Consider the following 12,835-nt stretch of genomic DNA (forward strand, 5'->3'; position numbering starts at 1 on the left):
CAGTGCTGGGACGGCGCCATATGGCGAGCACGCGTACGCCGGCAGACGCGTCTCTCTTGACTGTCCCGCCTCGCGAAACGGTCGCGCTCGGCGACCAATGGACGGCCGCGGGTTCACTACGTCGAGCGCGTCACTGAGGCTGCACGTGACGCCGGAATGCGCCGTCAACCTCCCCGCGCCTATGTGCGCGCGCGTTCTTTTGCTTTGTGTTCGTCCCGCGCCGAACCGTCCCTTTGCCCGTCTCGTTTTTCTTCCTGTCTTTTCTCTCTTTTTTTTTATTTACCCGCTGTTTATCTCTCGTCCCGCTCGCAGCTCTTGAAAAAGAGACCACGCGTCGGCCGCCGACGCATAGCATCCGCGAGCTTGCGTTGAGCGCGCGCCTCGGAGAGGGAGGCCGTGTTCCGCGACTCCCACAGTGGGCCCGCATCCCTGATCGGAGTGAGCTCGTGTCGGGCCACCTAGCGTGTGCTCTCTTCGGGACGATAGGATAGTATTTAAGAAAGGATTTCTATTCTTCTCTTTTTCTTTTCGAGTTCCCGCTCGCTTCTAGAGGCGTTTCCGTCTCGTCACAGCACGATGTCGAAAGTAGCGAAAGTAGCATTATTTTCGATTGTGTTCGCCTTCTTCAGCGCGGGGGACGCCGACGGTGCCACTATCCTCGAAAGGCTGCGGAACAGAATATTTGCTCCGAAAAAGCATCCACTAATACTAGGTACGTACTCAAGCTCTCCTTCAGTGTGCGCATATGTTACATCCTTGGCATAACGAACTTCGTGTTGCGAAGGAAGATGCTGTACGATCTGCTCAACGAGTGGTTGGGATTTGTCTGTGCTGCATTTTACTGAGGGCAACGATTACTCTGCTGGTACTCTGATTCTAGTGGGGCCTTTCGTGTATATTCATTTCAGCCGTGATTGGGTAAATGCATATAAATACCGTGTTTTTCTGGACGATAAGCCGTGTTTTTTTTTCTCTCTCCCAGCGCGTCTTACACAACGGTCTGGTGCCACTTCTAAGTACTACATGCATAAAACCCCGCGTGTTCGCTTTCTAGTGTTTTCCTAGCGCGGCACGCCGCAGATGCAATACCAGTGCATGCCTGTCTATAAGATTGCGCAAAGCCTTAAATGTCGTTCAGATGCCGACGGCGGTGATCAAAAAATGCTGCCGGCTGAAGGGGGCTGAAATTTCAGACAGTAGTACGTTGGAGGATGTGGCCTTCGAGCGAAGCGCAATACGTATTTGTTTTTTGCATTCACCCGATAGAAGTTGTGCATGAATTTTTTTTCCGCAAGCATTTGTGGCCTCGTAACAATTACGGTTGCGCAAATTCAGTGCTTTTCGCGGTAAAAGTGCAAGCGCTCACCACTTCATTATGCCAAGCGAATTAAACGAGGTACGACTTACATGCGCCGATTCTTTTTTATTTTTACCTCGCGATGAGTGGGTGGTGCGACTTATACAAAGGCGCAAGTTAAAAGCCGGAAAATACGACACGCGGTCCTTAGAGAAGCTGTGGTCTTAAAAATTACGGAAGTGTCCCGTGGGACTAACCGTTTGTATTTCGAAGCGTGGGCAGCCTTGTGGCGAATCAGATGATGTATAATTTATGAAATGTGTGAGCGCTTTAGTGACGTCGACGCGAGCAGGTGACATCATCCGTTGCATAGTTTACACATTCACCGAAGAACATGACTGGTGACTCCTTATAATCGCGGTTCTCTTCTATCGCATTTTTTTTTGTTCATTCTGTTGATAATTACGGCACTACTGCTAAGAGATTCACTGCAGCATGATAGGTCTGACACGCACTTTTAGTATGAGATAAGGGGTGGAGGAATTCATGATAATTCGCATGATAATTCGAGGTAAATGATGTCATCGGGCGTCACTTTTCCGTCAGGCATGTGCGATTATGGCGTGATACTAGCATGATTAGTGGATGTGCGTGCGTTTTGTGAGTGTGTTTAACTTGTTCTGTGCGTCGATGGCTTTAGTATGATTTCTTACTCAGAAGAGCATGACTGAATCATAGTTCGTATTTTATCTGAACCCCTCCTCGCACCCGGAAACGGCGGTCAAGGCGAGTTAAATCCAACAAGTGACGCGCGGCTAGGGCTATAACCAAAGGCTGCCGACTGAGCAAGTGGTGGTTGTTCCAACCAACGTAGCTTGCAGGCACGTTTCTTTCTGTTCATAGATTGTTGCCAAACTTCTCTGTTTAGAGCGTGCATGAATATATTTTGTTGTGCATTTGGTGGGAGACTAAGTCCCAAAGGTATACACTTTTTATCCGTCCCAAGAAACGGTTTTGAATTCTTAATAATAATAATAATAATAATAATAATAATAATAATAATAATAATAATAATAATAATAATAATAATAATAATAATAATAATAATAATAATAATAATAAATAATAATAATATCTGGGGTTTAACGTCCCACAAGGTTTTGAATTCTTGGTTTACTGTACGGTGACTGACGATGAAACGAAACGAACTGTCAGGGAGTTAAACAAACCGAGGGAAATGTTCAGCACCTAACGGTATGAAGTGGCATTCACGCTTGATCTTTCAAATTCACGGATATCGCTTTGACCCTTGTAAAAGAATAAAAGTAATTTGATTAGTTCCTGCTTTTTGCAGAAGTTATCGGCTTCTGTGCGTTGTCGTAAAAAATCTTAGCATCTAGGCCATGTTTGCTTGATTAGATCAGCGCTTGTCAGTCTTTTTGCCGCCACTGGTAGTTGAGCACCACAAGTTGCTTATAGGGGCGGAGGGAGTCACGAAGAATCGGTTGGGGTTAGAAAGATAATTAGCTAAGTACGATAAAAACTTATCAAGAAGTTGCCAGCAAATCTTTGTGAATCGAATAGCCATCCTTCAGCGGCTTCACCCACGAACGCTATGACAATGCCCAGGGAGGAATATCCCAAAGATAGAATATCAGGAATGGAAAAAATTAATCAAATACGGCGAAATGGTGCTTTCAAAAATGATGTTCCTCAAGGAGGAGAAGCGGTGGCATCTTATCACTACACAATACACTAGAGGGGCCGGCAGACCAGCTTGTTGGATATAAGATTACTGCACACACTCGACAGCGAAAGTGAGCGACGAGCGCTTCTGCACTTCGCGCATAAGGCAAAACTTTCGGCTGCAAGGAAATGCGAGGTGCCTGCACTCGGACTACTTTTGTTGAAGGCGGTTTCAGAGAGCCTCTAATATCTACCGACCTTCTGAATCTAGCAGCACTTACGTAAGCTTGTGAGCGAAGAAATAGAATTAAACTTACGTAAACTGTGAGAAACGATATATACTGCGAGATATGGACATAGATAAAAAAAAAAGTTACTGAGAGGAGTGTAGAAATTTATTTAGTTTCTATGCACTGTAAAACTGCTAGGAACTCAGCCAAATACATACACGGGCATGAAATCAATGAGCCTTAACGAAAATGTCTAGTCAAGAGCAGATAAAAAAAAAAATCACTGCCGTTACACCTTGCGGTGCTGTTTGAGCAGCGAAGCTGAAAGGGGCGGCCCCGGTGTTTACCCCTGGGTTTATGACGGAGCCATTCCACTCAGTGAGGGTGGATGGCCAGCGAAGCTGTGCAGCGCACGGCGCAGAGGGGACACTGAATTTTGATGAAAGGTCTAGAATAGCACAGAATTTTCATGAAAGGTACACCCTTTTGGATGTAGCGTATGCTTCTTTAAAGTTTGCTAATTGAGCAGCATGCGTTGCCGCGACATGTGTCGTCGTCTGGCTTGCCGCGTGCAATTGGCGTTGCGTGCACGATCTTGAGGAGACATTTGAGCAGCGTGCATCTTTTTGCCGCATTCTCCGTTTCGCGACGCTTTAGTGGACCAGTGGGGAGTTTGCCCAATTTCTGTTGCACGCACGTTTATCCAGCTTGTCTGTTAGGGCCAATCAAAGCGAATTTCAAAAGCAATGCTACGCTGCTGACCACACGAGTGATGTTTTCTCTGTGCTTGATGCGCTGAATAGCCTTCGCGCATCGAGAAGCATGCGCCATTAACTTCTGTGAATACGCCGAACTATCCTGCGGAATGTTCGGTAAATATTGAAAAAAAAAAAAGAAAAACAGAAAGGCGAGCTATAGTTGGTTCGCCATTCTTGTATAACAGAAGCTAGTGCGTTTTTGTTGTACAAGAATGAAATATTGAACATCTGACGAATAATGGTCAGAGCTTGGTTGGCTGATACCATTTTAACTGTACACGCGTTCAATTTCAAGGTTGCTTAGCACGCCACGAAAAAAGTCCGTGAAGAGTGACTCAGATTTCAGTGAAAGGTAGCTCGTCTCTACGGCGGTACATTGTACTTTGGCTGAACAGGCGGCTGCGTATTCATCCTAGCCCAGTGAACGTGCAGTGAGTGGACCGCCCCGAAGGCAAACTGTCTGAAATCCGAGGCGGCATACCCTGCCATTGTCTGACAATATGCCGGGGGTAAGAAAGCACATGGCTTCGCGAACCGTTCTTTTTGAAGATGCAGAAGCGCGGCCCAGAAAAAAAAAGTCACTGTAAGTGACAAAAAAAAAAAAAGAGGGGGTGAGGAGGTTAGGTACTAGGCACAGGGACACGAAGAGGTCGTAATAGATAAACGGTAAGCGCTGGCTGTGTCCTGTGAGCACTGAGTTTCGGCCTTGACATATTTTACATTGTTTCGCACAGAATTTTTGGAAACATGCTCACAGGAGACAAGACAAACACGGGCTCTTGATTTATGCCCCGATATTCGTACTATACGATGGAACCAGCAAGTGGGGATGGGGAAATAGTGTGCGCGCAGCCAACAAAATAGGGCCTTGTGATTACGTAACCAAGATGACGATGGAATGACGTTCGGCCTCGGTACCACAAGGAACAAGAGAAATTCAATGTAGCTTTATCATGCATGTCGAATGACGAACACGCACGCCAAGGCGTGCACACATGCCCTTCTTCGGTGTTCTTTTGCGAATGCCATTAAGGCCACGCACTTGGGCCGTTAAAGGAAGAAGAATGACGGTGGATAGTTGACTGCTATCAGAAGCGCAAATCTGTGGCGTTTCCACCTATCACGATTCGGCTCCTAGCTGCGGCGGCCGCATTCAGATGGGGGGCTGCTAGTTGTGAATGTTCACGTACAATGCTTTCAGAGTGGAAAAGCCTAGGTCAGGGGTCTCGAACTCACTTTAGCCGAAGGCCGCAGTCACGAAATTTGGTCCCGCAAGGGCCGGGACATTAGGCAATTTTCGAATAGCGTACGCTAAGTTAGCGTCAGCGTTTGCGGCCCGCTATTTCCGTCATTTAACGGGAGACCGCAAGCGGTTAGCGTACGACGCATGCGCAGTTGCGCGGAAAGCCAACGCAAAGCTTTGCGTACGCTATTCGAAAGCTCCCTACTGAAGAAGGTAGAAGCGGGGGGAGGGGGGAGGGAGGGGTGGGGAGGAATTTGGAGGTTGTTTGTCCAAAATGTCAGCTAGCGTTGCTCTTTAAGCGGCGGCCTTCCCCCATATCTTATATATGGGTCATTTCTCATTTCTGAAGGGCATTTGGCGTCAGTATTAGAACAATATATCGCTACGGACTATATTCAGAATGACTAAAATCGGGACGCCGATTCTGAAACATAGTTTTTGTTTCGCAGTTATGTTTCAACACATGATGTGCCCCGCGGAAAAAAATGCTTAAGACCAGTCATATCTGTGTAGCTCATGAACATACTTATTAAGAAACTAAAAAAATAATAATATAGGACGAAGACAGTCATGTGCGGGCCGGCCCACTATCTAAAGGTCAGCGGGCCGCGTGGTTGAGGCCCCTGGTCTAGATAATCGAAGTCAATCGGGAGCCAGCAGAAGCAACCGCTGCTGTGTGTATACCGCGTCTGTGTTGTGCTACTACACACAATTTTCGTTAACGCTTACGTTCTTTTTTAAAGACTTCGTTAAGCACGACATGTGCACGGTGTTGCATAACGGCGCACAGGCTTGTGCATGAAAGACATTCACCGTGAGCCGCAGTCGTTGCCAAAGAAGATCCGCTTGTGTAGTTCACTCAGCGCACCAAACTTATCTCCCGCTGAGATAGTGTCTTTATTTTGGTCGTGCGCAGTCTGTGCTGAGTGGGCGGGAAGAGCAACTTCCAAAACACTCCTTGGACGTGAAAGGCGTAGCTCAATGGATATGCGACGCATAGTGACAAACGCAAACACTCTGGAAAGCTTCGTAGAAAAGAAAAAAAAAAATCGCCCAACTTCCAGAGGAGCTGCCAAAGTATGCGTAAGCATTGACTTGCCGTCCAAGGGGCCGACCCCACGCGGGCGATGGCGTACCTATATGGCGCGACCACACGTGTGCGCAGCGCCGGGTGATGGCGTGACATGTGGAATCGCGTGTGGTGTGGTGCCACGATTACAACTGCGGTGTTTAAGTCGCGAATACATGCACACAAACTTATGATACCGAAAGTCTTTAAATCCTTCTCTTGTAAAGGGGATCGATGGACTGCACACTTGTCGGACCCGATAGCAGCCCTATTGAATCTCATCGGAAGCATCCGAACCTTATCGGCCTTTATCGGACTCGTTGCGGTCGTTATCAGATCGGTTCAAACTCGCCGAACTCGATCTGACCACACCATTCTTACAGTTATCTTAACTGCTAAATATTTATTGATTAATTAACGATGGACCTCGAGTATTTATCTCTGTTTCCTATCTTCTAATATTTCCAAATATCTTCGTTGCTGACTAATTTGAGGCAATTTAATTAATGATCTATCTTGATTAATGCTTTAATTTTTTCAAATGCATTTTCTAGTTATTTTCATCACGTCCTGACCGAACCTGCCCGTCTATTGCCCATTTGCAGGTGCACCTATAGTATATACTTTGGTTTTCAAATGTGCCGCGTTACGGACACAGATTCGCTCCGACTTTGCCGGGGTAGTAGCGAACTAATAGACAGATTTAGTTGGGCGTCCGCAACAACGTACGGACGCAGCATGCCATAGGAAATGGCTGGCAGGCTGCGTCCGTACGTTGTTGCGGACGCCCAACTAAATCTGTCTAATATTTGCGCATTAAACGCATAATTTTTTTTTGTTTTTTTTTGGTCCACACCGTGCATGCACGTCATCATCCATACTCGCTGCTGATGCGATTCGTGCGTAACCTCGATATAAAAAGGAAGTAGCACTTCACTGTGATCGATAGCTATTGTTGTAGATATGGGCATGCGTGATAGAGATGACCTACAAAGTTTGAATGGAAGAACTCACCTTCACCTAGATATATATGATAAGGGAACGAAATATCTAAAAAAAATATAGACTGTTCTTACCTCAATATTCTTTTTCTTAAAGAAAAACAAAGAAGTCGTAACAAAAACAGTGAAATTCATTCGATACGATGGGGCACGCTGGATTTGGCATCCCTTTGAATGTATACGCCACACATCACTTTTATAGAATTTCTGTAACGTTTTCAATATCGAGTTGCTGAGCGGTACAGCCGACCTAGTACGCGTAAAGAAGGGACCTGATAGGTACTCCCATTAAGGTTCTAGTTCACCTGTATTGAACAAAAATTAGTACGCTTCGGCATTCAAGTCAACTGCATTTTCTTGTCTACATGCCTGGTCAAGCATCTATAGATGCTTGGGCAGGCATGTAAAACTGAATGTATGTCTGATTTCATAGTGCACAAGTGCACGCGACCTATTAAGTCGGTAAATCTTCAATTCTTCAATGTATTCAATTGCTATGCGCGGTCCTTCCTGCTGATGACAATTAAACCATATTTCCACACTGAAATTACTATAGCAGTGCTTGACGCAGTGATTGTTGAGCTATAACATAAAAATAATGGGTAGCACATGAATTTATCTGACCTTCGTGCATGGGGTCTAATGCCGTTCATGTGGATTCGTTTACTACGATATACTTGCTTTAGGGGCTCGAATTTTTAAGCAATCTTACTCTTCTAAATGCGAAAGCGAAAACAAGACTGCGAGCACGCATGAACGCTGTGAATGGTTGGGTTTGCAATTCGATGCATTCTTGAAAATAATACATTTGCTAGGTCAAAAAGCAGTACGAAGCTGGAAGGAGGAAGTTTAGTCAAATCCACGTAGAATCCATCATTTCCATGCCGGTCGAACCGCCATGATTGAAGCGCCCGTAGACACTATTTCCAGAGTTCCCTGTAGTATTTCTTACAGCGTAAGCTGCTAAGAGCTCACTGCAACAGTCGATTTTGGCGGTGATGTTGTCCGCCGCCGGTGTCTGTCGCATCTATCGCACATAATGGCAAAGAGAGAGAGAGAGAGAGAAAGAAAAGAAGAACGGTTTCGAGTTGGCACCGAACCCATGCATTCTCCGTGCGAGTTAACTATTCTACCACAGAAGGGTAGCGGCTTGGGCTAGTTGGTAGGTCATGACAAATGTTACAGCGCAAAAGCAGGACAAAGACAAAAGGTACACGAAGACGAGCGCTCGTCTTCGTGTACCTTTTGTCTTTGTCCTGCTTTTGCGCTGTAACATTTGTCTACCACAGAGCCACGCTAGTCTGTTTTTTTTTCCTTTTTTTATTGCCTGCATGCAGTATACACACCAGTACACTTTGGCTAAGAATATAATGTTAACATAATGTTCCGCTTAATGAAATATGGGGAATGGCTACCCAAGTGGCACACTCTGCGCACGGTACACTTCCCGAATATACGCGACACTTACAATGAAGTTCACTCTCACCGCTCCGCTATCGACGTCCGCATGTCGCACTGCCGTTCTCGTTTTCTGCAGACTGGGGAGGCGCGACTTTGTGGAGTACGATAAGCAGTGGCGTGGCTCCACAGAGCCACTCCGGTGCTCTTTTTTTTCCCCTTTCGTGGTATAATATTAACGTACTTAATGTATATACACAGCGAACGAAGTAGCCAATGCCGCCTCTACAAGCACGTAACAAACGTTAGTGGTTGAAACTGCTTCGAAAAAAATTAAGGCAGCTTCGCAGTAGTGGTGCCAAGCCTGAAGGAAGAGCGGAGCTGGGCGGCCCTCCTTGTTTCTCTTTATTTTCTCTTTCTCTCTGCTTTTTCTATCTCTTTTTTTGTATGTTCCTTTCTTTTTCTCTCTCTATTTATCGCTTCCTCTGCCTATTTCTTTCTTCGTCTTTCTATCTTTTTATGTCTCTGTTCCCTTTATTTCTCTGTATATTCTTCTTTCTTTCTTTCTTTCTCTCTCTCTCTCTCTCTACATGTTCTCTCGCCCGTCCGAGTTATTGCATCCCAGATCGGCGCGCGTGTTCTGCGAGTGAAGCAGAAGGTGAAGATGAGGACGAACAGAGCGCGTGCCGGCCGAGTTATTGAGCTCATGATGATGGTAGTTTTTGTACACGACCAACCGAGTTTCTACTCGAGAAGAAATTTGATTTCGTTCGATTTTTTTTCTCCTCCTTCTCTCCGCTTCTCATCTCATGTCCTTCTCCTCTTTTCCTTTGTCCTCTCCACTTGGTCGAGCAGAGTTTTTGTTTAACGCTCGCACCCGCTGCACTCGATAACGGGGCTTGCCCAATTCCTTGTGGCGCATACCTGCCCGGGGTTTTTTGTCCACGACGGACGGACTTACGCTCGGCCTAAACAGCTCCGCTCTTAAAGTGACCCTACAGAGGCGTCATATCGCGCGAGAAGTCACGTGTGCAGCTATATGCAAAAATCCTGTGACAGACACGCATATTTGCACCAGGCGTCACATTGAACCGTGCGTGGTTTAGAGCTGCCAACCCATTGCAAACGGCTCAACTGTAATCGATCATCATCGTCATTATCATAATCATCCACAGCATCCACAGAAGTGTTCGGCTACGTTGGTGCACATGTTGCTTTTCAGTTGCGTCGTAAAACTCCAGGTGTCATGCCATGTGAATTGTGCTACGGATGCGAGCTTTAAAGCTGCCGAATCACTGCAAAGGCTTCACAACTGAGAATCCATAAAGGGCTGTGCCACTCATCACACCATCACGTAGCAGCCGCCGCATCAACTGTGACTTCCTATCTCGCGGGGTGACACGTGTGCGGCTACATTGGTGCGTAGCTTTACACCAAGTGTCACGCCACGTCAAGTGTACAACGTGCGGGCGCAGTAAAGCTGCCTACACATTACAAACAGATATGCCACAGTTCGTTATCATCACCAGTAATGGCAGCATCAACAGCGGACTTTTATCGTTCGAGGACTCGCGTGCTTCAGCTACGTGGTCTGAAACGTTGCATGGCAGATGCACAGTATTGCATCAGCTGTCACGCCACGTGAACTGCCTAGCCAGTAAATACCCCGAAGCGGCCGGCAAATTATAAAGGGCGCAGCCATTGTACATAATCATCATTATCAGCATCAACAACGTTGTTTTGCATTTACGTGGTATAACATCACGTGCCATGCCATATGATTTGCGCACTGGATGGTCAGTAGAATTCAGCAGAATTCTATGATTAGTGGAATTACGCCGTCCTTTCCAAGTTCGCTCGAACCTGCAACATCGACGTGGTGCCATAGGTGTGAGTCATCGTCACAAGATGGGAGATGACGTAGAGATAAAAGTAAGGTCGGTCCCCTATCTGCAAAAGTGACGTCATTCTTTTTTTTGTGTGTGTGCGCTTACATACGCGAAGTAGATAACATGGTATTGTAGGACTCATTCGGATAAGAAAGAAAAACGATAGACAAGAAAAAAAAATAAGGTTAGCAGGAGGGGAGAGTTATCCTTTGTGTGTGCATGGTGACACAAATACTGAAGTGCTCCCACGGAACAATTGTAAACGCGAACACGGAGATTGTTTTCGCCACAGGAATAAAATTACGACAGCGTAAGTTTTCACATACAAGCAGTGATTTACCGCGTTACCACACTTCTCTAATCGCGCAGGAATAGTTATAGTTCCCTTTCTGTTTTTCCAGTGTGCGATTACAAGAAGTAATCTTCAAAGAAAATGGAAGTGATTAATACAATAAAATTAATAATAGAATGGACAAACGAAGAAGACTGTATAGAAGGGCCCCGTTTTTTGTTATACGTTCGCCAATGGATAATGAGATTAGTGACTCACTGTCACATATTTCATAACTAACAAACAAACTAATTAACTCTAATGGTCACTTCCCACGATAATGCATGTAATTAGAACTTCCAGCTGCATATAAATATTGCCGAAATATTTGGACTGTGAGAACTACCGCTGTGCAGCACAATCGTATAGCCAACTGCAAAAACTTTCGGGATACGGAAACCACAAACAAATTTAATTTCCTCATGACCTCGCGTGAACGTAGGCGACCAGTGCGATCCTCGTTCAACATATCGGCTGCACATTTTGACTCCATGCGCCCACCCAATACAATACACTCGCTTGAAAGGTATTAGGTGCAGGAAAGTGTCATGTTTACATCAAGCAGACCAGCCGCTGTACTCGTTTGAAAGAACATCAGCATTCACTGGATAAGAGTAATTACTTACACTTCGCCGATCATTTCAAAAACTGCCGGCACCATCCTGTGTGGTCGGATACTGGGATTTTGTTTAGCCATCGTAATAAACTAACACGCGAAATTACCGAAGCCTTTCACACCAAGAGATGTGCAGAGAACTGCGTAAGCGAGCCATCGATATCACGAACTGACGAAGAATTCGCCTATTTGAGCGCTGCTCGATCATTTTGTACATTTCTGCATTCTCTTGCAGATGCGCCCTTGAGTGGTGTGTGTGTGTGTGTGTGTGTGTGTGTGTGTGTGTGTGTGTGTGTGTGTGTGTGTGTGTGTGTGTATTTGTGTGTGTACTTCCTTTTCACCAACAGAACTCAGTTGTGAGTCAGCGCTTGTATGTCTTCTTCCTTATGTGGCCGTGGGCAAAGCGCCCGTTACTCGCCGTTTTTCTATTCATTTTTTATTCTGGTCTGATATTTGTACTGCCGACGCTGCTCCACTACACAACCATGCAGTTTGTTACGTCGATTGTTCTATATTATTTGTTTTAAAATGACAGGCCCGTTTTTTATGCGTGCGCGCGATGCACTGCGTACGTTTCTTACGTGCATGTGTCCAAGTTGTTTGCGTGATCTGTTAACACAGATGAAATAAAAACTGTTGCAGTACAAAACAGCATTCTTGTTTTATTGAACACCCCAAACAGTACAACAATGCCTATTACGGCTGTATGCCTGCTTAAGAAACGTACAAAAGACACGCGTTTTTATCTTCGCCCAACACTCGTAGCACTCAGCTAGGCCAAGAAAACCAAAATCTAACTTACTGAACGTTTTAACTGCCGTCACACAGCTGCATAATAATGCGTGAAAGTACTTTAGCAAATGACCAACAAACATTCACACAGCGTTTTTTTTTTGTTCACAGACCGTGTTAATATATGAGAAAGTTCTAGCTGCATTGCAATCACATATTTCGGAATATCTAATCACTTTCACAATTGAAGCCAGAATCCTCTAACACATGCGCTTTTAATTGAGCATGGCATTACTCAGACTTATATAGGAAATGCGCACGCGTGGCATTACTCAGATTTATATAGGAAATGCGCACGCGTGTAGTGTATCTCGTATGCTAGATTCTCCTTTGGTACGTGCAGCTCAACATAAAATTCGATTCTAGAAGTAATGTTCGTGAAGTAGCGAGCATATAGAAGGGCAACTACTTACAGCTTCACTTACCTTTGCAAGAACGGTATTCCAATAGCAATTCAATATTAACCGACGCAACAACGATAACAACACACTTGTTGCACACAGGCGTACCAGGTTGACGCGCGAG

At 45.5% G+C, this 12,835-nt stretch overlaps 1 protein-coding gene across 1 annotated transcript in view; it reads left to right on the forward strand.

The window, feature by feature from the left end:
* Positions 1-465: 465 nt before the first annotated feature.
* LOC119404710 (phospholipase A2 group XV) overlaps positions 466-12,835 on the forward strand; it is a 56,782-nt gene continuing 44,412 nt past the window's right edge. Inside the window, exon 1 of the mRNA XM_037671359.2 lies at positions 466-712. Coding sequence (XP_037527287.1) covers positions 577-712 — 136 coding nt within the window. The 5' untranslated portion in view covers positions 466-576. The remainder of the gene's footprint in view (positions 713-12,835) is intronic.

Source organism: Rhipicephalus sanguineus, chromosome 1 (assembly GCF_013339695.2).
Source record: "Rhipicephalus sanguineus isolate Rsan-2018 chromosome 1, BIME_Rsan_1.4, whole genome shotgun sequence".
NCBI classification, from domain to species: domain Eukaryota; kingdom Metazoa; phylum Arthropoda; class Arachnida; order Ixodida; family Ixodidae; genus Rhipicephalus; species Rhipicephalus sanguineus.